Genomic DNA, 18,583 nt, shown 5'->3' on the forward strand with positions numbered 1-18,583 from the left:
GGTGGAAGAGATGTTGCATGCTGTTGTTGAATTAATTGAGCAGTAATGCCTGTTTGTTTTCCCCTACTTGTGTCAGCAAGTTGCACACCTTTTCATTCCAGATCTCTGCGTAATTCCTCTCTCTGAGAACTAAGGGGACTGCAGGATGGGTGCCCTTGTTTTACGCACCACAACAGCTGCAACAGTTAATCCCTACGTGCCAGCATGTTGCCAGGGGTGGCGTTACAGAATAACAGTGAAGGAAGGAGACCGAGCACAGACCTTTGCAGCTTTGACAAATGTGTATAAAATAAAACACAAGCAACTTGTCATCCTATTACAGCATCCTCTCAAGAACAGCAAAAAAGATTGAAGGGAGCCAACATCCTCTGCTTTTATTGTTGGCCAACTTAAAGCTTTTTGTATGTATTCTGCTCCAATCTTCATTTTATTACCAAAGTGTTTCTTTATTAAGTGTTTGGCTCTGGTGTAACCTTGATTATCTGACGTATGATAACAGTTTCTGATCAGTTCTCTTTGCTGCCCCCTGGTGTATTACTATAGAAAGTACAGGCAGTCTTGGCCATTTGAGACTTTAGTCTAACGTTCCACACTCCAGTCCAGTAGGTGGCGGTAATGCGCCTTCAAGTTGGTTTGCCAACCGCCAATAAACACCATTGAAGAAGAAGAACAATATAACTTGAGAAGAAGAAGAACTGCACCGTCACTTAAGGATGGTTACTGATCGGTTGATACACTGTCTAGAACAGCGAGGCTATTTTGCCCCACACCAGAGCGGGTTTAGGCTAGGGCGGGGAACTATGGACGCAGTTCTTGGGCTAGACAAAGATATAAAGAAAGCGCTGGTGAATAAGGAGGTGGTGGTTGCTGTGTTTTTGGATATAGAGAGAGCATATGATATGCAGTGGAAGGAGGGTTTGGTAGTTAAATTGTATGATGCAGGGATACGAGGAAGGATGCTAAACTGGATCAGGGAATTTTTGGCAGGCCGTACAATACAGGTGAGGGTGGGAGGAAGCCTGTCGGATATTGTCACAGTGGATAATGGTACTCCGCAGGGGAGTGTGATTAGCCCTGTACTGTTTAATATAATGGTGAATGACATGTTTGATGACGTGGGAGAAGGCTTTGGTAGATCCCTATTTGCGGATGACGGAGCAGTGTGGAAGAGGGGGCGCAACATCGAGTACTTGATGAGAGAGATGCAGAGAGCTCTGGACAAGGTGCAGGGTTGGGCGGACAAGTGGGGCTTCAGGCTGTCAGTAGCTAAATCCAATTATGTGATATTTGGCAGGAAAAAGACTGTTGGCAGGCTGGGGCTTGGGCTTTATGGAGAACAACTGGTGAGGGTTAAGGTCTTTAAGTTTTTAGGGGTATGGATGGATGAGAGGCTGACATATAGAGTACATGTGGAAAAAATGGGTGTTAGGTGTGAGAAGGTCATTAATATCATGAGATGCCTAACTGGCTGTAATTGGGGAGCAGACAGGAGCCAAATCCTGATGATCTACAGGGCCATGGTGAGATCAATATTTGATTACGGATGTCTAGCATATGGGTCGGCGGCTAAGACAACACTGGCTAAACTGGATGTGGTGCAAGCTAGAGCCCTGAGAGTATGCACAGGTGCATTCCGGACGACGCCGACCTCTGCACTGCTGGTGGAGACAGGGGAGGCCCCTCTGAGACTGCGGCGAAACAAATTAGCACTTAACTATTGGGTTAAGTTGAAGGGGTTTTTATCAGCTCTCCCATCAAAGGATTTACTGGATGAGTGTTGGGAGTTTGAGGAGGGGCAGACAAGGCTCAATAGGGGCAGTTATATGGAGTCCGTTAGGGACTATGTAAAGGAGCTGGGATTAGGGGGAGTGTGTATAGCACCCACGATATGCTGGCCGTCTGTCCCGCGGTGGTTGTGGGCCGAGGCAGATGTGGACATGACGGTGAGAGAAATTGTACGTGAGGGGAAGATTGGAAATGTGGTGGAAGGGGTGGAGAGACACCTTGAGTGTAGGTGGAGTGGATATATTAAAATCTACACAGATGGTTCAAGGGACCCACACACGAAAAAAGTGGGATTTGGAATGTTCGTCCCTCATGTCCACATCTGCCAAAACAGGAGGCTACCAGATGGGATTTCTATTTTTACTGCAGAGCTGGTAGCATTATTGTGGGCACTGAGGTGGGTGGAGGAAGGGGGGTTGGAGCATGTAGTGCTGTGCACTGACTCTATGTCGGCCGTGATGGCGTTGGGGGGAGCAGAGGGGGGCAGAGCTAGAGCGGACATTGTTGGGGAAATCTTAATGACTGTAACAAAACTGGAGAGGAGGGGGGTTAGCATTGGGTTCGTGTGGGTACCTGCACATGTAGGGGTGGAAGGAAACGAGAGGGCAGATCAGGCAGCTAAGGAAAGTTTGGGCAAAGATGAGGTGGATGTGGGAATGCCACTTGGAAAGATGGAGTGTAGGAGCATTATTCATGAAAAACTCCAGAGTCAGTGGCAACAGGAGTGGGAGGGAGATAGTAGAGGGAGGAAACTATATAACATCCAACCATCAGTGCAGCCTAGTGCAAGAGTGACCATGCAAAGAATGGATGACATCAAGATGACACGGCTTAGACTGGGTCATTGTGCTCTGGCAAGTGGGCTAGTATTGGTGGGGAAGCATCCTGACGGCAAGTGTCAGAGTTGTGGAGCACTGGAATCTGTCATGCATGTAATGATGCACTGTCCAACTTATGCTGAGCAAAGAAGGGAACTATTTTTAGCATTATCAGGGATGGGTTTTAAGAGCTTTTCTCTCCCAAATATGCTGGGTAAAGGGCTGGAGCAGAGAGAGGCTGCTGAGGAGATAGTTCACTTCCTTAGATCTACAGGTCTATATTGTAGAATATAGACCAGTGTGGCTCAGAGTTGCAATGACGTAAAGAAACCAGTGCGAGGCAGCAATGCACTAAACCGTGCCTAGTCTGCCGAAAATTTAAAGAAGAAGAAGAAGACTGCACCGTCACGCCGCGCGTACCTTTAAAAAAAAAGTGAAGTGAAGATGTCTACAGAGGCTCCAGACACCCCAGCTCGTCCTAAAAAGAGGAAACATCAACACAAATATCGACGGGAGTGGGACGAGGGAAGAGGGCAACCCGTGGCTCGATAGTCACTGACTACATTTACATGCAGTCAAAATTCTGGTTAAGGTCAAAATTCCAGTTACTGAAACACTCATGGTGAGTGCACGGCTCGTTCCTCCACGGGGAAACTATTTCACTTACATCTGCTTCCATCTACGTCTAATTGTTTGTTTTGACGCCGTAAAATGTACCTATGATATCACTTAAACCTTTACTTTGTTTCTATGTCGATATTGCGGCTTTATTTAGTTTTTTGACTGAAGATGACTGGGTTGATGTGTACAAAGTGTAGTTGGTGTGAGGAGGCTAACACTCCGTGGCACGTTTTTGCTTCTTGTTATATTATTGTAGCGTTTTGGTATATCTTTGTGTTAAATTGTGATCATCTTGAGCCAAAGACGTAATTTATGGGAACAGCAGCGTGAGTCTGGTTGTCTTACCGGGCCTTAGCATTTGGCTTTAGCCGGAAGCTGTATTAATAATAACTTTAATCAAAGGAACGTTTTCTAAGTGCATTAAATAATTCACGTGAATACTTGGTTGCAATTAGGTCTTAATTGAATATTTGGAGCAGCGGTGTGTTTGCATGGTAATGTCTGTTCTCATACTTGGATTCAAGACTCAATAAGTTGGTGTGTTTGAAGACATCTATTTGGAAATAAGACGCATTTTGATCAATGTTTACTTAAACCTCGGTGTAGAATGAGATTTTAACAGTACAAAGGGGTTCTCAAAAGCCTACCTGATTATTTAGTTTATTTATTTTTAGCAATCTAAGACAAATTGAACAATAAATGTAAAAACATTGAAATAACATGCAAGGAAAGGAAGAAGCCTGGAGGCTTATATAGAATCCTTTCCATATATGAATAAAAACAAGCTACACAAGGGGGAGTAAAAACAAAATAAAATGTAACTCAGATTTAATAATAAACACTACAAAGATGAAACAATAAGAAAGTTCTTTAAATGTTTTTTGAATATTGGCAAGGATGGTGATGATTTAAGAGATTTGAGTGAATTCCACAAGTGGGGGGCCTTGTTACAAAAAATATTGATGAATCCAATTATAAAATGCCCTTTTTTTTTACTGTTAATACCTGTTTTTTTCTGTTTTTTATTACTTTTTAGCAGTGAAATGCAGGACACAATCGGATATCCCCAGATTTAATACAAAAACGAGTTTAATTACTACTTTTTAGAACTATTTAGAGATCTATCCAACAGCCATCACATAACACACGGTGAACTTCCAATAATCAGCTGATATTTATATGAAACAATGATGCTGAAGAGAATTAAAACAAAGATATATACCCGGCTAGACTATTTAATGATTGCAATTTATTTTGAACAGTTACATTTAACCCAAACTCTTCTGGTAAAGCTTTAAAATCCAGACAAAAATAAACAGACAGATAAATCATCACCATCCTTGATTTATTGAGTGAATTCCACAACCTGATGATGCTTGAATTGTGGTTAGTTCATAAAGCCTTATACTTATCACTCCAATATCTGTTTCCTAACTCCACAGCCTAAAGGAAAGAAGGCTAAGGGGAAGAAGGTGGCTCCGGCCCCTTCTGTGGCCAAGAAACATGAGGCCAAGAAGGTCGTCAACCCCCTCTTTGAGAAGAGGCCCAAGAACTTTGGCATCGGTGAGTGTTTAGTTATTATTCCTGGGATTGTAGTAGTGCAGATGATGTAAACGAGTATTTGCTATCTTAATACTAATGCTGACAATTTCCCACCAAGATCGCTGATGCACTTTAAAACGAGGACGGAAGAGTTTACTGTTTGGTGATCAAATGTTAAAAAAATGTATATTATGTCCTCCACAGGCCAGGATATTCAGCCCAAGCGTGATTTAACACGCTTTGTGAAATGGCCTCGTTATATCCGCCTGCAAAGACAACGCTCCATCCTCTACAAGCGTCTGAAGGTTCCCCCTGCAATCAACCAGTTCACCCAGGCTCTGGATCGCCAGACTGGTAAGATTCACATCGGTGGCATGATGAAGTGCTCCCAGGTTAGATTGTGGGTCCTTGATGATACTGTTGCTGCTTTGCAAATGATGTGAACGAATATTTGCTATCTGAGTCGTGCTGACTATTGACTACCAAGATCGCTGATGCAATCAATTGAAATATTGCATTGCTCCATGTGTCGATGGTGGAGTTTTTAATGTAGGATTTTCCTCTTCAGCCACCCAGCTGTTCAAGTTGGCCCACAAATACAGGCCAGAGACCAAGCAGGAGAAGAGGCAGAGGCTGCTCGCTCGTGCTGAGCAGAAGGCTGCTGGAAAGGGAGACACTCCCACCAAGAGGCCTCCTGTTCTTCGTGCAGGTGAGGTGTTGAGCAAGTGGTCAAATTATAGATAATGGTTACTGATGTGTATGAAGCTGGACAAAGGGTTCATGATCCCGTTACAGCTTTATTTAACTTGGCCTGAATGCAGTGATGACTTGAATTTCTTCACCTGAAACTATCTTGATGTTCTTTTGAGCTTTTTAACCCTGAGCATAAGTGGCCAACATTTGAAGTGAGATCCTTATGTGCTGCATGTTGGTAGAGAAGTTCATTTGAAAATCTTCTTTGCTGCAGGTGTGAACACCGTCACCTCTCTGGTGGAGAGCAAGAAGGCCCAGCTGGTCATCGTTGCCCACGATGTGGATCCAATTGAGGTAAAAATGCTAATTTTTTTTTGATTTGAGATGAACCTAGAAAGTGGTCACTAGCAATGATGTCTGAATTTCTTCACCTGAATCCTCTATGTGGATCAAAACATACGAGCTTTTTAACCCTGAGCAGAGACCACAACTGAACAGTTTCTTGTTCACGTCTGACCACAAAATGGTCATATAGAACTCTAATTTTAAATTATTTTTTTTCTGCTGCAGCATGATTCACGACATACAACTCCTTCATCTGTGCTTTATTGTTTTTCCCCTCAGCTCGTTGTGTTCCTGCCTGCTCTGTGCCGGAAGATGGGTGTCCCATACTGTATCGTCAAGGGCAAGGCTAGACTGGGCAAACTGGTGCACAGAAAAACGTGCACTTCAGTTGCCTTCACAACGACTAACCCGTAAGTGTGATCATAAAGCTGTATTGGTTCAGAGTTTTTATTAACAATTAAATACATATTTCGGTCTTAGTCGCCATGATGCGCATGGTGATGTCATGTCTCTGTTCTCATACTTGGACTTAAGAAGTTGGTGTGTTTGAAGACATCTATTTGGAAATAAGACGCATTTTGATCAATGTTTACTTAAACCTCGGTGTAGAATGAGATTTTAACAGTACAAAGGGGGTTCTCAAAGGCCTACCTGATTATTTAGTTTATTTATTTTTAGCAATATAAGACAAATTGAACAATAAATGTAAAAACATTGAAATAACATGCAAGGAAAGGAAGAAGCCTGGTGGCTTATATAGAATCCTTTCCATATATGAATAAAAAACAAAACAAAAGCTACACAAGGGGGAGTAAAAAAAAAACAAAAAAGAATTTAACTCAGGTTAAATAATAAACACTACAAAGATGAAACAATAAGAACGTTCTTTAAATGTTTTTTGAATATTGGAAAGGATGGTGATGATTTAAGAGATTTATTGAGTGAATTCCACAACCTGATGATGCTTGAATTGTGGTTAGTTCATAAAGCCTTGTATTTATCACTCCAATATCTTTTTCCTAACTCCACAGCCTAAAGGAAAGAAGGCTAAGGGGAAGAAGGTGGCTCCGGCCCCTTCTGTGGCCAAGAAACACGAGGCCAAGAAGGTCGTCAACCCCCTCTTTGAGAAGAGGCCCAAGAACTTTGGCATCGGTGAGTGTTTAGTTATTATTCCTGGGATTGTAGTAGTGCAGATGATGTAAACGAATATTTGCTATCTTAATACTAATGCTGACAATTTCCCACCAAGATCGCTGATGCACTTTAAAACGAGGACGGAAGAGTTTACTGTTTGATGATCGCATGTTAAAAAAAATGTATATTATGTCCTCCACAGGCCAGGATATTCAGCCCAAGCGTGATTTAACACGCTTCGTGAAATGGCCTCGTTATATCCGCCTGCAAAGGCAACGCTCCATCCTCTACAAGCGTCTGAAGGTTCCCCCTGCAATCAACCAGTTCACAAATACAGGCCAGAGACCAAGCAGGAGAAGAGGCAGAGGCTGCTCGCTCGTGCTGAGCAGAAGGCTGCTGGAAAGGGAGACACTCCCACCAAGAGGCCTCCTGTTCTTCGTGCAGGTGAGGTGTTGAGCAAGTGGTCAAATTATAGATAATGGTTACTGATGTGTATCAAACTGGACAAAGGGTTCATGATCCTGTTACAGCTTTATTTAACTTGGCCTGAATGCAGTGATGACTTGAATTTCTTCAACTGAAACTGTCATGATGTTCTTTTGAGCTTTTTAACCCTGAGCATAAGTGGCCAACATTTGAAGTGAGATCCTTATGTGCTGCATGTTGGTAGAGAAGTTCATTTGAAAATGTTCTTTGCTGCAGGTGTGAACACCGTCACCTCTCTGGTGGAGAGCAAGAAGGCCCAGCTGGTCATCGTTGCCCACGATGTGGATCCAATTGAGGTAAAAATGCTAAATTTTTTTGATTTGAGATGAACCTAGAAAGTGGTCACTAGCAATGATGTCTGAATTTCTTCACCTGAATCCTCCATGTGGATCAAAACATACGAGCTTTTTAACCCTGAGCAGAGACCACAACTGAACAGTTTCTTGTTCACGTCTGACCACAAAATGGTCGTATAGAACTCTAATTTTGAATTATCTTTTTTCTGCTGCAGTATGATTCACGACATACAACTCCATCTGTGCTTTTTTATGTTTTTCCCCTCAGCTCGTTGTGTTCCTGCCTGCTCTGTGCCGGAAGATGGGTGTCCCATACTGTATCGTCAAGGGCAAGGCTAGACTGGGCAAACTGGTGCACAGAAAAACGTGCACTTCAGTTGCCTTCACAACGACTAACCCGTAAGTGTGATCATAAAGCTGTATTGGTTCAGAGTTTTTATTAACAATTAAATACATATTTCGGTCTTAGTCGCCATGATGCGCATGGTGATGTCATGTCTCTGTTCTCATACTTGGACTTAAGAAGTTGGTGTGTTTGAAGACATCTATTTGGAAATAAGACGCATTTTGATCAATGTTTACTTAAACCTCGGTGTAGAATGATATTTTAACAGTACAAAGGGTTTCTCAAAAGCCTACCTGATTATTTATTTTAAGCAATATAAGACAAATTGAACAATAAATGTAAAAATATTGAAATAACATGCAAGGAAAGGAAGAAGCCTGGTGGCTTATATAGAATCCTTTCCATATATGAATAAAAACAAGCTACACAAGGGGGAATAAAAAAACACAAAAGAAAATGTAACTCAGGTTTAATAATAAACACTACAAAGATGAAACAATAAGAAAGTTCTTTAAATGTTTTTTTGAATATTGGCAAGGATGGTGATGATTTATTGAGTGAATTCCACAACCTGATGATGCTTGAATTGTGGTTAGTTCATAAAGCCTTGTATTTATCACTCCAATATCTTTTTCCTAACTCCACAGCCTAAAGGAAAGAAGGCTAAGGGGAAGAAGGTGGCTCCGGCCCCTTCTGTGGCCAAGAAACACGAGGCCAAGAAGGTCGTCAACCCCCTCTTTGAGAAGAGGCCCAAGAACTTTGGCATCGGTGAGTGTTTACTTATTATTCCTGGGATTGTAGTAGTGCAGATGATGTAAACGGATATTTGCTATCTTAATACTAATGCTGACAATTTCCCACCAAGATCGCTGATGCACTTTAAAACGAGGACGGAAGAGTTTACTGTTTGATGATCACATGTTAAAAAAAAATGTATATTATGTCCTCCACAGGCCAGGATATTCAGCCCAAGCGTGATTTAACACGCTTCGTGAAATGGCCTCGTTATATCCGCCTGCAAAGGCAACGCTCCATCCTCTACAAGCGTCTGAAGGTTCCCCCTGCAATCAACCAGTTCACAAATACAGGCCAGAGACCAAGCAGGAGAAGAGGCAGAGGCTGCTCGCTCGTGCTGAGCAGAAGGCTGCTGGAAAGGGAGACACTCCCACCAAGAGGCCTCCTGTTCTTCGTGCAGGTGAGGTGTTGAGCAAGTGCTCAAATTATAGATAATGGTTATTGATGTGAATGAAACTGGACAAAGGGTTCATGATCCTGTTACAGCTTTATTTAACTTGGCCTGAATGCAGTGATGACTTGAATTTCTTCACCTGAAACTGTCTTGATGTTCTTTTGAGCTTTTTAACCCTGAGCATAAGTGGCCAACATTTGAAGTGAGATCCTTATGTGCTGCATGTTGGTAGAGAAGTTCATTTGAAAATCTTCTTTGCTGCAGGTGTGAACACCGTCACCTCTCTGGTGGAGAGTAAGAAGGCCCAACTGGTCATCGTTGCCCACGATGTGGATCCAATTGAGGTAAAAATGCTCAATTTTTTTTGATTTGAGATGAACCTAGAAAGTGGTCACTAGCAATGATGTCTGAATTTCTTCACCTGAATCCTCCATGTGGATCAAAACATACGAGCTTTTTAACCCTGAGCAGAGACCACAACTGAACAGTTTCTTGTTCACGTCTGACCACAAAATGGTCATATAGAACTCTAATTTTAAATTATTTTTTCTGCTGCAGCATGATTCACGACATACAACTCCTTCATCTGTGCTTTTTTATGTTTTTCCCCTCAGCTCGTTGTTTACCCTGCCTGCTCTGTGCCGGAAGATGGGCGTCCCATACTGTATCGTCAAGGGCAAGGCTAGACTGGGCATTGGAGAAATAAAGGATAATCTTATTTTATCTTATCTTAAAGTCTCAAATGGCCAAGACTGCCTGTACTTTCTATAGAAATACACCAGGGGGCAGCAAAGAAAACTGATCAGAAGCTGTTATCATATCAGACCATGACAGAGTTGTCATTAAACCTGTTGGAAGTTGATGTACCACCACAATGACTCTGGAAATATGATATTAAGGTGGAAAAGTTACATAGTGTTGCTTTAATCCCCTTGTTTACTATGACAAGTGTTTAGTTATTAATCTCAATTGCTTTAATTGTGTAACTACTTATAAAAGCCACATATGATTGTAGTGGCAGCTGTCCATGCTGAAGCTCTGTCAGGTGGGACTCATGGGATGCCATTTTAGTTTGTAGGTTTCCTTCACTAACTGTGGTTTCCTATGTTTTATATGCCTGGTTTTGCCATTTTTCGTTTGGTTTTCCATTTGTGATCATTTTCACAGGTGATGTTCTGGTTGCTGGTGTACCTTGAGTGAGAAGATTGAAGCAGCAAAAGATATCTCTCTGTATTGTTGTTGTTGGTGTTACTTCAGTTGTCAATAAAGTTTGACATGTCAATTTTAAATAAAGTTTTGAGTTGAATCAGTAAACTGACTCGGCCTGAGCTTCAAACGAGGACAGAAGAGTTTACTTTCTGGTGAATATCACATGTAAAACAACGATTTATTGTATTTCCTCCACAGTCCAAGATATTCAGCCTAATTGTGATTTGACACGCTTTGTGAAGGATGGGAACTCTTCAAGAATCCAAGGATGGTGACGACCGTTAATTAGAGTCAGGTGTATTGATGCAGGGAAACAACTAAAACATGCAGGACTGCGGCCCTCGAGGACCGACTTTGGACACCCATGTTTTACTGGAACCCCAGAAGCAGCACCTTGCCACCTGTCCCTTGAAATACGGAATTGTTCTGTAATTGGGATTTAAAGGTGGCGTTCCGTATTGAACCAATACAGACACATATTATGCCGGGAGTCTCCAACCCTGGTCCTGGAGAGCACCTATCCAGCATGTTTTAGATCAGGGGTAGGCAACCCTGGTCCTCGAGTGCCACTGTCCTGCATGTCTTAGACCACGTCCACACGTAGCCGTGTATTTTTAAAACCGAATATTTCCCCCCCTCCGTTTATAAAAAAAATTGTATCCACATTACATGTTATGTTATGTTATGAATCTTTATTTCGGCTTGTACAGAACAAGATGAAAAGGAAGAAAAAAAACATTTCTTTTGCCGAAAAGGTGTAGCTGAAGCCGTAGCTTATAGTGCCTACCCTTTTTTCTTATGATCAGCAAAAATATGAGACATTAGTTTTTACTCAGTGGAAACAAACAATACATAAAGAAGAAAAAAATAAGCAAGACAAAATATAAAATTGACGTTTCACATCCTAGAATGTTTTTGATGGTATACTTTATAATTATAGTGTTTTATATTTATTTACAGTATTTTCTTTAAACAATTTCTTAAACTTGACGATAGAGCGACACATTTTTAGGTTGTTATTACAACTATTCCAAATTTCTCTAGCCTTAACTGATGTACATCTCTTTTTACTATTAGTTCTTGCTGTCGTCATCTCAAACATGAGTTTCCCCCTCAGATCATAGCGGGTTTCTTTTATCTGGAACAGGTCCTGAATGCAGTTTGGAAGCAGTTTCTGCTGGGCTTTAAAGGCAAATAAAACAGTTTTCTGCTCTACTATATCATGGAATTTTTAAGGTATTATATTTAATAAAAAGATTATTTGTTGGTTCATAATAGTCGGTTTTATTAATTATCCTTAAAGCTCTTTTCTGTAATAGAAAAATAGGGTTTGTATTTGTTTTATAGGTGTTACCCCATATCTCCACACAATAAGTCATGTATGGAACAATGAGTGAGTTATACATTAAAAACTGTGCTCTTTGACAGAAAAAATTATTTGTTTTATTTACTATTGCTAGGGTTTTAGACATTCTTGATTTTACACTATTTATGTGTGATTTCCAGCTAAGTTTATCATCGATTATTACCCCCAGGAACTTATTTTCAAAATACTCTTTCTATTTCCATACCACTAATTTTAATTGTTAGCCTATATGATTATTTTTTTTTCTAGTGCCAAAAATGATGAACTCAGTTTTAGTTAGGTTTAATGATAACTTATTGATATCAAACCATGCCTTCACATGTTTCAGTTCTCCTTCCACCACATTCAGCAGCTGTTCCAAATTCTTCCCTGAACAATAAAGGTTTGTATCATCAGCAAACAAGACATAATTTATTATTTTAGACACTTTACAAATATAATTTATCATTTATTTACATCGTTTTTAAAAAAAAAAAAAACCTTCCACACATAACCGAAGATCTGCGTTTTCGACCACATTCATAAGCATTCCAAACCTCTATAATACATCCATGTTCCAAACCTGTAGGTGGCATTATTTCCGGTTATTTCCCCAAATCCTACCCTATCAGAAAAGCCCTCTGTTGTCGTCACTTCCGCCTAAACAAGCAACATGGCGCCAAGTTCCTTCGTTTGGACCGACAAGGAAACAGAATTGCTTCTAAATATCATTTTGGAATATAAAGTTCGAAAGACGGAGGAGAGCATAGATTGGGAATCTTGCCAAAGCAAATATGTGTACATATTGACACAATTTTTGGAGCAGTATCCCGCGGAGAACTCTAACGACTTTCCTCATGAGAGGGCCGAGTTCACGCAGAGTATCTTGATACAGAAAATTAAGGCTGTGAGGAGCGAATATCGTCTGGCTGTTGACAACGGACGCAGGAGCGGGTATGGCGGAGTCGGTCTTCTCTGTTTCGAGTTATGTGAACAGATATGGGGTGGTTCCCCCGCCACCACAGGCATGCCGTCTGGCATAGAAACAAGTGACTTGAATGACCACGCGTCTGTTCCCTCGCCTGCTGCGTCCTCCTCGTCCGCCGTGGAGCCATCTGCTTCAGACACCGACCAGGAGAGCAGTGAGACGCCCTCAGGGAGAGAAAGAAGAGACTTGTTCCTGGTAAAGTATATGCACTTTTGCTTAACAGAGTATGTGTACGTTTACAAGGATACAAAGTAGGGATGGGGGGTATGGACTAAAAAAATTATCACGATCATTTCTGGCATTTATCCCGATAACGATAAAAATTACGATAAAAAAATACCAATTCAACTCCACCTTTTTAACTATAAATCTATCACCACATTCAGTCTTTTGAGCCCCCAAAACACTGCTCTTCTTTCTTTCTTTCTTTCTTTCTTTCTTTCTTTCTTTCTTTCTTTCTTTCTTTCTTTCTTTCTTTCTGGCTCATATCTTTCTTTCTTTCTCATTTCCTTCCTTTCTTTCTTTCTGGCTCATTTCTTCCTTCCTTCCTTCCTTCCTTCCTTCCTTCCTTCCTTCACGTACGTTGTGCGTGGATTCAACACAGAACCATAAATCTTTCTTTCTTTCTTTCTTTCTTTCTTTCTTTCTTTCTTTCTTTCTTTCTTTCTTTCTTTCTTTCTTTCTTTCTTTCTTTCTGGCTCATTTCCTTCCTTCCTGTGCGTGGATTCAACACAGAACCATAAATCAGCTTTACACAAAAACGTCATCAACGGGAATTTATCGTTTTTACCGCGAGATGATCAATTCTTACCGTGGGAAATTTTTCTTTCTTTCTGGCTCATTTCTTTCTTTCTTTCTTTCTTTCTGGCTCATTTCTTTCTTTCTTTCTGGCTAATTTCTTTCTTTCTTTCTGGCTCATTTCTTTCTTTCTTTCTTTCTGGCTCATTTCTTTCTTTCTTTCTGGCTCATTTCTTTATTTATCGTTTTTACCGCGAGATGACAAATTCTTACCGTGGGGAATTTTTTTGATGGTAAATCATGAACGGTAAAATATCGCCCATTCCTAATACAAAGATGTTTATTTGTCACATGCATATGATTACTGATGTAAAGCATGCAGTGCATAGGGGGGGAGGGGGCAGTAAGAGCAGGGGCATTGGCATATAGTCCATGGGCCAGAGCCCAAAATTTCACTTGTCAGCACCTCTCAAGGTGACCAAACTTGCTCATAATTTTTGAAAATATCCATGTCTGTAGATGATATTCCTGAATCCGTATGGTCCTGTGAGTATTCCAATTGTTGTATTTTGTGTCTCTGTTGTTCCTAGATGACACAGGGATAAAAAATAGTATATCATTTTCTGAACTTCATGAGCTGATAACTATGATACAGCTGCCACTCAGGAAGGGTTATCATACCAGAATATCATCTACAGACATAGATATTTTCAAAAATTATAAGCAAGTTTGGTCACCTTGAGTGGTACTGATATCTGTCCTGGCCCATGGACTAATACTAATGATTCAGGGGGTTGGGGGGTGTACTGTGTGTATGTAGGGGTTGGAGGGTTAAGGGGCAGTGTATGTGTGTGGGGGGAGTGTGTATTGTGTGTGTGTGTTGCAGATGCCATCTGGACGCTATAGTTGCACTGAAATAACTATTCAAATATTCATTTTTTTGATGTTCAAAGGAAAGACTGAATGGACATCGGCACAACCGAATGAAGAGAAAGCTGCCAGCCGAGACCCAGTGGCTTAATGCAATGGAAGAGGACCTGCGTGTGAAGAAGAGATTGGTGGACTTTTTGGAAACATCAGAGAAGCAAGCAGCTGATAACTTTGCTAAACTTTCAGATACTCTTAGCAGGTTAACTAAAACTATGTCAGAAGGTTTTTCTGTCCTTAGACAAATCTTGCAGCCTCCACCCACTCAGCCATCACACTACATGCCATATGAAGCAAGAGGGCACATGTCACACACACCATATATACAATCAGCACATCCTAGTCAAGCTTTTCAGTCACTCTCAAACATCTCCCCTCCTGTCAGAGGAACACAGCGGAATGCAGTTAACACACAAGATGCAGCTCATTCCAGCACAACTGCTGGCAGCACAGGGTTTTCTTACACTCAAGGTCTTTACAGTGATGAGAACTGATCACATTTCTAAAGTTTTCTTGTGTTAAAGGAGCTTGAGGCAAGAATAAGAAATGAGACGACCATCGGGGGTACTGCAGCCAACAGCGAAGCCGGCACAGGAGAACGGGGAGAACGCGCATGCAGTGTCATTTGACGTCACATCCGCAGGACAGCGCGGGAAATTCGGGCCCGGAATTTCCCGCGCTGTCTTGCGGATGTGACGTCAAATGACACTGCATGCGCGTTCTCCTGTTGCCGGCTTCGCTTTTGGCTGCAGTACCCCCGACGGTCGTCGTTGCGCTAAGTCTCATTTCTTATTCTTGCCTCAAGCTCCTTTAAATGTTTATCGCATGTTCTTGCGATAAATGTGAAGTGTTTACAGTTGGTTACAGGAGCTGAATTTGGGTTACTTTTTTGCATTTAAGATGCAAACTTATTTTCTGTAGCATGTTTTTAAAGTGCGTTCTTTGTTAAATACTTTTAAATAATTTTCCAAATTCTTTCATACTGAAAGATTTTTTTTTTTTTTTTAAGAATATTTCATACATTTATAACACTGTTTATTCATTCTGTTTATAAGTATACAAAGTGGTAATATTGGTTTTCAACAGTTTTCTTTCTGCAGCAATACTGACGGCAGTGACTCTGATACATACAATAATATTATAAGTAATATCAGCCACATATAGGTACTGAATAAAACGGGTGATAAAAAGAAAAGATTGTGAGGAAAGAACGGAAACATCCTCTTGAGCTCTTATTTGCCTAAGTGTTCTTGCACATTTCCAAATGTTCAGTGACAAGTGCAATGTTTGTTTTGACACAACAATAATAATAAAACATTTTTGCCACTTCAGTAAAACAGCTTTGAAGAGTTTTCTTTGATTTTTTTCTGGCAAAATTGGCCCCTTTATGGATCCAGATACTGGGTTAGGACTCTCCTGACGCTTTTCCCTTCAGCTGTCAAGCTGTCTCCTCTGACAACAGCTGGTTCTGGGTTTGGCTGGTTGTCTCTGTTATAGCGAATGGCTTCAGCAACATAGTTGTCATCTATTGTGTCTTTGGAGGCCTCGCAGTAATTGTGAAGCACAAAACACGCATAAATGACATAGGGCAGGTCATGTAGATTTATATCCATGGCTCTCCTCAAAACTCCAAAACGGGCCTTTAGCCTCCCAAAGGCACATTCTATTACCATGCGCACTCTGCACAAAGAAAGTCCGAAATACTGCTCCTGAACAGTGCTTCCTCCATTAGCATATTCCTTCATTAGATTTGGCAATAAGGGGTATGCGGGATCGCCCAAAATGTAAACTTGAATGGGTCAACAATTTGTTTTGGACAAGGAGGGATTTTTCCATTTTTTAAAAAGTCGTTGGTGGTTGAGTTGGAAAAGACACGGGCGTCATGGACACATCCTGGCCACTTCACTACCACATCCATAAAGCAGTATTTATAATCACATGTTGCTTGGATATTTAAGGTAAAATTACCCTTTCTGTTCACATAATCAGTGGAATTTGCTGAAGGCTGCTTAATCCCCACATGTGTCCCATCCACTGCACCCATGCACTGAGGGAGGCCATGTACCTGTTCAAATTTTTCCACTTGTGAATGCACTGCACTTTCAGTTGTTGGTAGTTGTATGAACTGGGGTCCCAAGTGCACTGTTATAGCTCTACACACCTCCCTGACAATGTTTCAGACAACCTGTCTTGACAAACCAAATGCATTATCTGTTTTCCGTAATCTGCCCTCGTCAGCTAAATAGTAAAGCGCGCACGCAACTTTTTTGATCACACTGACGGGTGATCGCATGACCGTGGACCGCCCCTCGATATGAGGACGTAACATCTCCGACAGTGACAGGAGTGAGGACCGGGACATACGAACATTTTCAGGTCTGGATAGTTCTGTTGATGACACAGCTCTTTGTATCACGGTGTGCTGAAGCAGGGAAACATCTGGGGTAGGCAACCCTAGTCCTCGAGTGCCACTGTCCTGCATGTCTTATGCTACCCTGCTTTAACACACCTGATTCTAATTAATCGTCATCAGCTTTGCATCCAGGGCTGCACAATTCTGTTGATGACACAGATCTTTTATCACGGTGTGCTGAAGCAGGGTAGCATCTAAGACAGGGGTGCCCAATCCTGTATACACGTTGATTGTCTTCAAGTTAAACATTTACATTTTCACTCATGTGGCCCTCTAGCGTTCACTGACTGACACAGACGCAAGTTTCTGAGGCTCCAGCTGCTGCTGCTGACGGACATCGGTCCTTCCCCCGTGAGACATGAACATCGCAGTTACACACGTCTTTCAGAACTCGTAACTGTAAATTTAGTATCCCATTTTAAGAGATATTTTAAAAGTCCTCGCTTTTTTGGCGGAAATGCCTTCTCTCTCGTTACATCCATCCATCTCTCCTATTTATTGTTCGGAGTTTGCTCCATGGTTTGCTCCCGTTGTTGCCTCTAACCTCGCGAGAACTGCCGCCCAGCCTACAGCAAGCAGCAGTTCTCGCGAGGCTAGTAAGAATCCAGTTTGGAGGCACAATAATGTTGCTTTTTAAACATTTTCGTATTATAAAAACAGGAAATTTACGGGCAAATACTAATACGGGAAAGAGGGGTAAAATACAGTAGTTTCACGGCCAAAACGGGAGACTTGACAGGTATGCCGATGTCCGTCAGCAGCAGCAGCTGGAGCTCAGAAACTTGCGTCTGTCAGTCAGTGAACGCTAGAGGGCCACATGAGTGAAAATGTAAATGTTTAACTTGAAGACAATCAACGTGTATAGAAATATGAAAATATTTAAAAATAAATAAATGTGCTTTAATTTACTTTTGTATTTTCATTTAGGCTCTAATTCTAGGAATTACACACATAGGAATGTCAGCATTTTAGTGTCAAAGGTAAACCTATCAGATTATGAGCACATATTAGTTTGTAAGAGGTTGACAGGTAGATATTTTAGATTTCTTGTAAACCTGTCTTAAAATGTAAGGTTTACTGGTTTCAATTGCAAAAAGCCAAATCAAATAGATTTGTTACAAAGATAATCCATCCAAAAACTGAGGAAGCCATGACATCACCAAAGGATATAGCACGGTGGTGCAGCGGATAGTGCAGCCGTCTCACAGCAAGAAGGTGAAAGGGCCTTTCTGTGTGGAGTTTGCATCTCCCCCTTATTTTTAAATCCAAAACTTGTCAGGTATGAGTCAGGGGAGTCTCAAAATTGGTACACAAATGCAGTCAAGTCCACAGACCACCAAGCGTTTGTAAATCAGGTTATATTTGTGTGTATATCAGAAATACATTTGTATATCTTGTCCAACACATTAGAATTGTCCCGTGTATTTGTGGTTGATTGTTCTAGCTCCATAAAATCTTGCATTTTATTCATACTGTTGTGTTTAAGTAGTCTTTTTTTTTTGCAGTATATATAGTGAGCAGGAATCCAAAGATTGAAGTGTGATTTTTTTTTTTTTAACAAATCTAGGTAAACTTTCAGGAATTGGAAATGTATTGCCACTGTTTCTGGAAAACTTGAAATCCATTAAACTACATTTCTCTGAGTATTATATACTCTACAAAACATCACTAGTATGTACTTACATTTTATGTCCCCCAATTATTTCTG

General features: G+C 41.1%; 2 protein-coding genes, 10 non-coding genes and 2 pseudogenes across 12 annotated transcripts; all 14 read left to right on the plus strand.

Moving 5' to 3' along the window:
• Positions 1–1,091: 1,091 nt before the first annotated feature.
• Positions 1,092–6,243, plus strand: LOC133454874 (large ribosomal subunit protein eL8-like). The gene is made up of 6 exons (XM_061733591.1): positions 1,092–1,343; positions 4,616–4,787; positions 4,971–5,120; positions 5,335–5,475; positions 5,734–5,813; positions 6,084–6,243. The coding sequence occupies exons 1-6, from the start codon at positions 1,092–1,094 to the stop codon at positions 6,216–6,218; spliced, it is 930 nt and encodes a 309-aa protein (XP_061589575.1). The 3' UTR covers positions 6,219–6,243.
• LOC133455823 (small nucleolar RNA SNORD24) lies at positions 4,824–4,896 on the plus strand. The gene has a single exon (XR_009783748.1). It is a non-coding gene; the product is annotated as a small nucleolar RNA SNORD24 (small nucleolar RNA).
• Positions 5,196–5,265, plus strand: LOC133455824 (small nucleolar RNA SNORD24). Its single transcript, XR_009783749.1, has one exon. It is a non-coding gene; the product is annotated as a small nucleolar RNA SNORD24 (small nucleolar RNA).
• On the plus strand, positions 5,582–5,654 carry LOC133455813 (small nucleolar RNA SNORD36). Its single transcript, XR_009783739.1, has one exon. It is a non-coding gene; the product is annotated as a small nucleolar RNA SNORD36 (small nucleolar RNA).
• LOC133455811 (small nucleolar RNA SNORD36) lies at positions 5,865–5,941 on the plus strand. Its single transcript, XR_009783737.1, has one exon. It is a non-coding gene; the product is annotated as a small nucleolar RNA SNORD36 (small nucleolar RNA).
• A 46-nt stretch (positions 6,244–6,289) lies between the features above and the next one.
• On the plus strand, positions 6,290–8,149 carry LOC133454876 (large ribosomal subunit protein eL8-like; annotated as a pseudogene).
• LOC133455820 (small nucleolar RNA SNORD24) lies at positions 6,993–7,065 on the plus strand. The gene has a single exon (XR_009783745.1). It is a non-coding gene; the product is annotated as a small nucleolar RNA SNORD24 (small nucleolar RNA).
• Positions 7,489–7,561, plus strand: LOC133455816 (small nucleolar RNA SNORD36). Its single transcript, XR_009783742.1, has one exon. It is a non-coding gene; the product is annotated as a small nucleolar RNA SNORD36 (small nucleolar RNA).
• Positions 7,771–7,847, plus strand: LOC133455809 (small nucleolar RNA SNORD36). The gene has a single exon (XR_009783735.1). It is a non-coding gene; the product is annotated as a small nucleolar RNA SNORD36 (small nucleolar RNA).
• A 45-nt stretch (positions 8,150–8,194) lies between the features above and the next one.
• LOC133454877 (large ribosomal subunit protein eL8-like) lies at positions 8,195–10,532 on the plus strand (annotated as a pseudogene).
• On the plus strand, positions 8,871–8,943 carry LOC133455822 (small nucleolar RNA SNORD24). The gene has a single exon (XR_009783747.1). It is a non-coding gene; the product is annotated as a small nucleolar RNA SNORD24 (small nucleolar RNA).
• LOC133455815 (small nucleolar RNA SNORD36) lies at positions 9,368–9,440 on the plus strand. The gene has a single exon (XR_009783741.1). It is a non-coding gene; the product is annotated as a small nucleolar RNA SNORD36 (small nucleolar RNA).
• On the plus strand, positions 9,651–9,727 carry LOC133455810 (small nucleolar RNA SNORD36). The gene has a single exon (XR_009783736.1). It is a non-coding gene; the product is annotated as a small nucleolar RNA SNORD36 (small nucleolar RNA).
• Positions 10,533–12,478: 1,946 nt separating the features above from the next.
• Positions 12,479–15,060, plus strand: LOC133454575 (uncharacterized). Its single transcript, XM_061733301.1, has 2 exons — positions 12,479–12,992; positions 14,489–15,060. Exons 1-2 carry the CDS (start codon positions 12,483–12,485, stop codon positions 14,954–14,956), a joined length of 978 nt encoding a protein of 325 aa, XP_061589285.1. The 5' UTR covers positions 12,479–12,482; the 3' UTR covers positions 14,957–15,060.
• The last annotated feature ends 3,523 nt before the right edge of the window (positions 15,061–18,583 follow it).

This window comes from Cololabis saira, chromosome 11 (assembly GCF_033807715.1).
Source record: "Cololabis saira isolate AMF1-May2022 chromosome 11, fColSai1.1, whole genome shotgun sequence".
NCBI lineage: Eukaryota > Metazoa > Chordata > Actinopteri > Beloniformes > Belonidae > Cololabis > Cololabis saira.

Excerpts from the sequence above, each read along its gene's own strand:
- LOC133454874 (XM_061733591.1), top strand. The coding sequence starts at position 1,092 with ATGGTGAATGACATGTTTGATGACGTGGGAGAAGGCTTTGGTAGATCC. Across the intron at positions 4,788-4,970 it reads GCCCAAGAACTTTGGCATCG|GCCAGGATATTCAGCCCAAG; the intron begins GTGAGTGTTTAG and ends TGTCCTCCACAG. Across the intron at positions 5,121-5,334 it reads GGCTCTGGATCGCCAGACTG|CCACCCAGCTGTTCAAGTTG; the intron begins GTAAGATTCACA and ends TTTCCTCTTCAG.
- LOC133454575 (XM_061733301.1), top strand. The coding sequence starts at position 12,483 with ATGGCGCCAAGTTCCTTCGTTTGGACCGACAAGGAAACAGAATTGCTT. Across the intron at positions 12,993-14,488 it reads AAAGAAGAGACTTGTTCCTG|GAAAGACTGAATGGACATCG; the intron begins GTAAAGTATATG and ends TGATGTTCAAAG.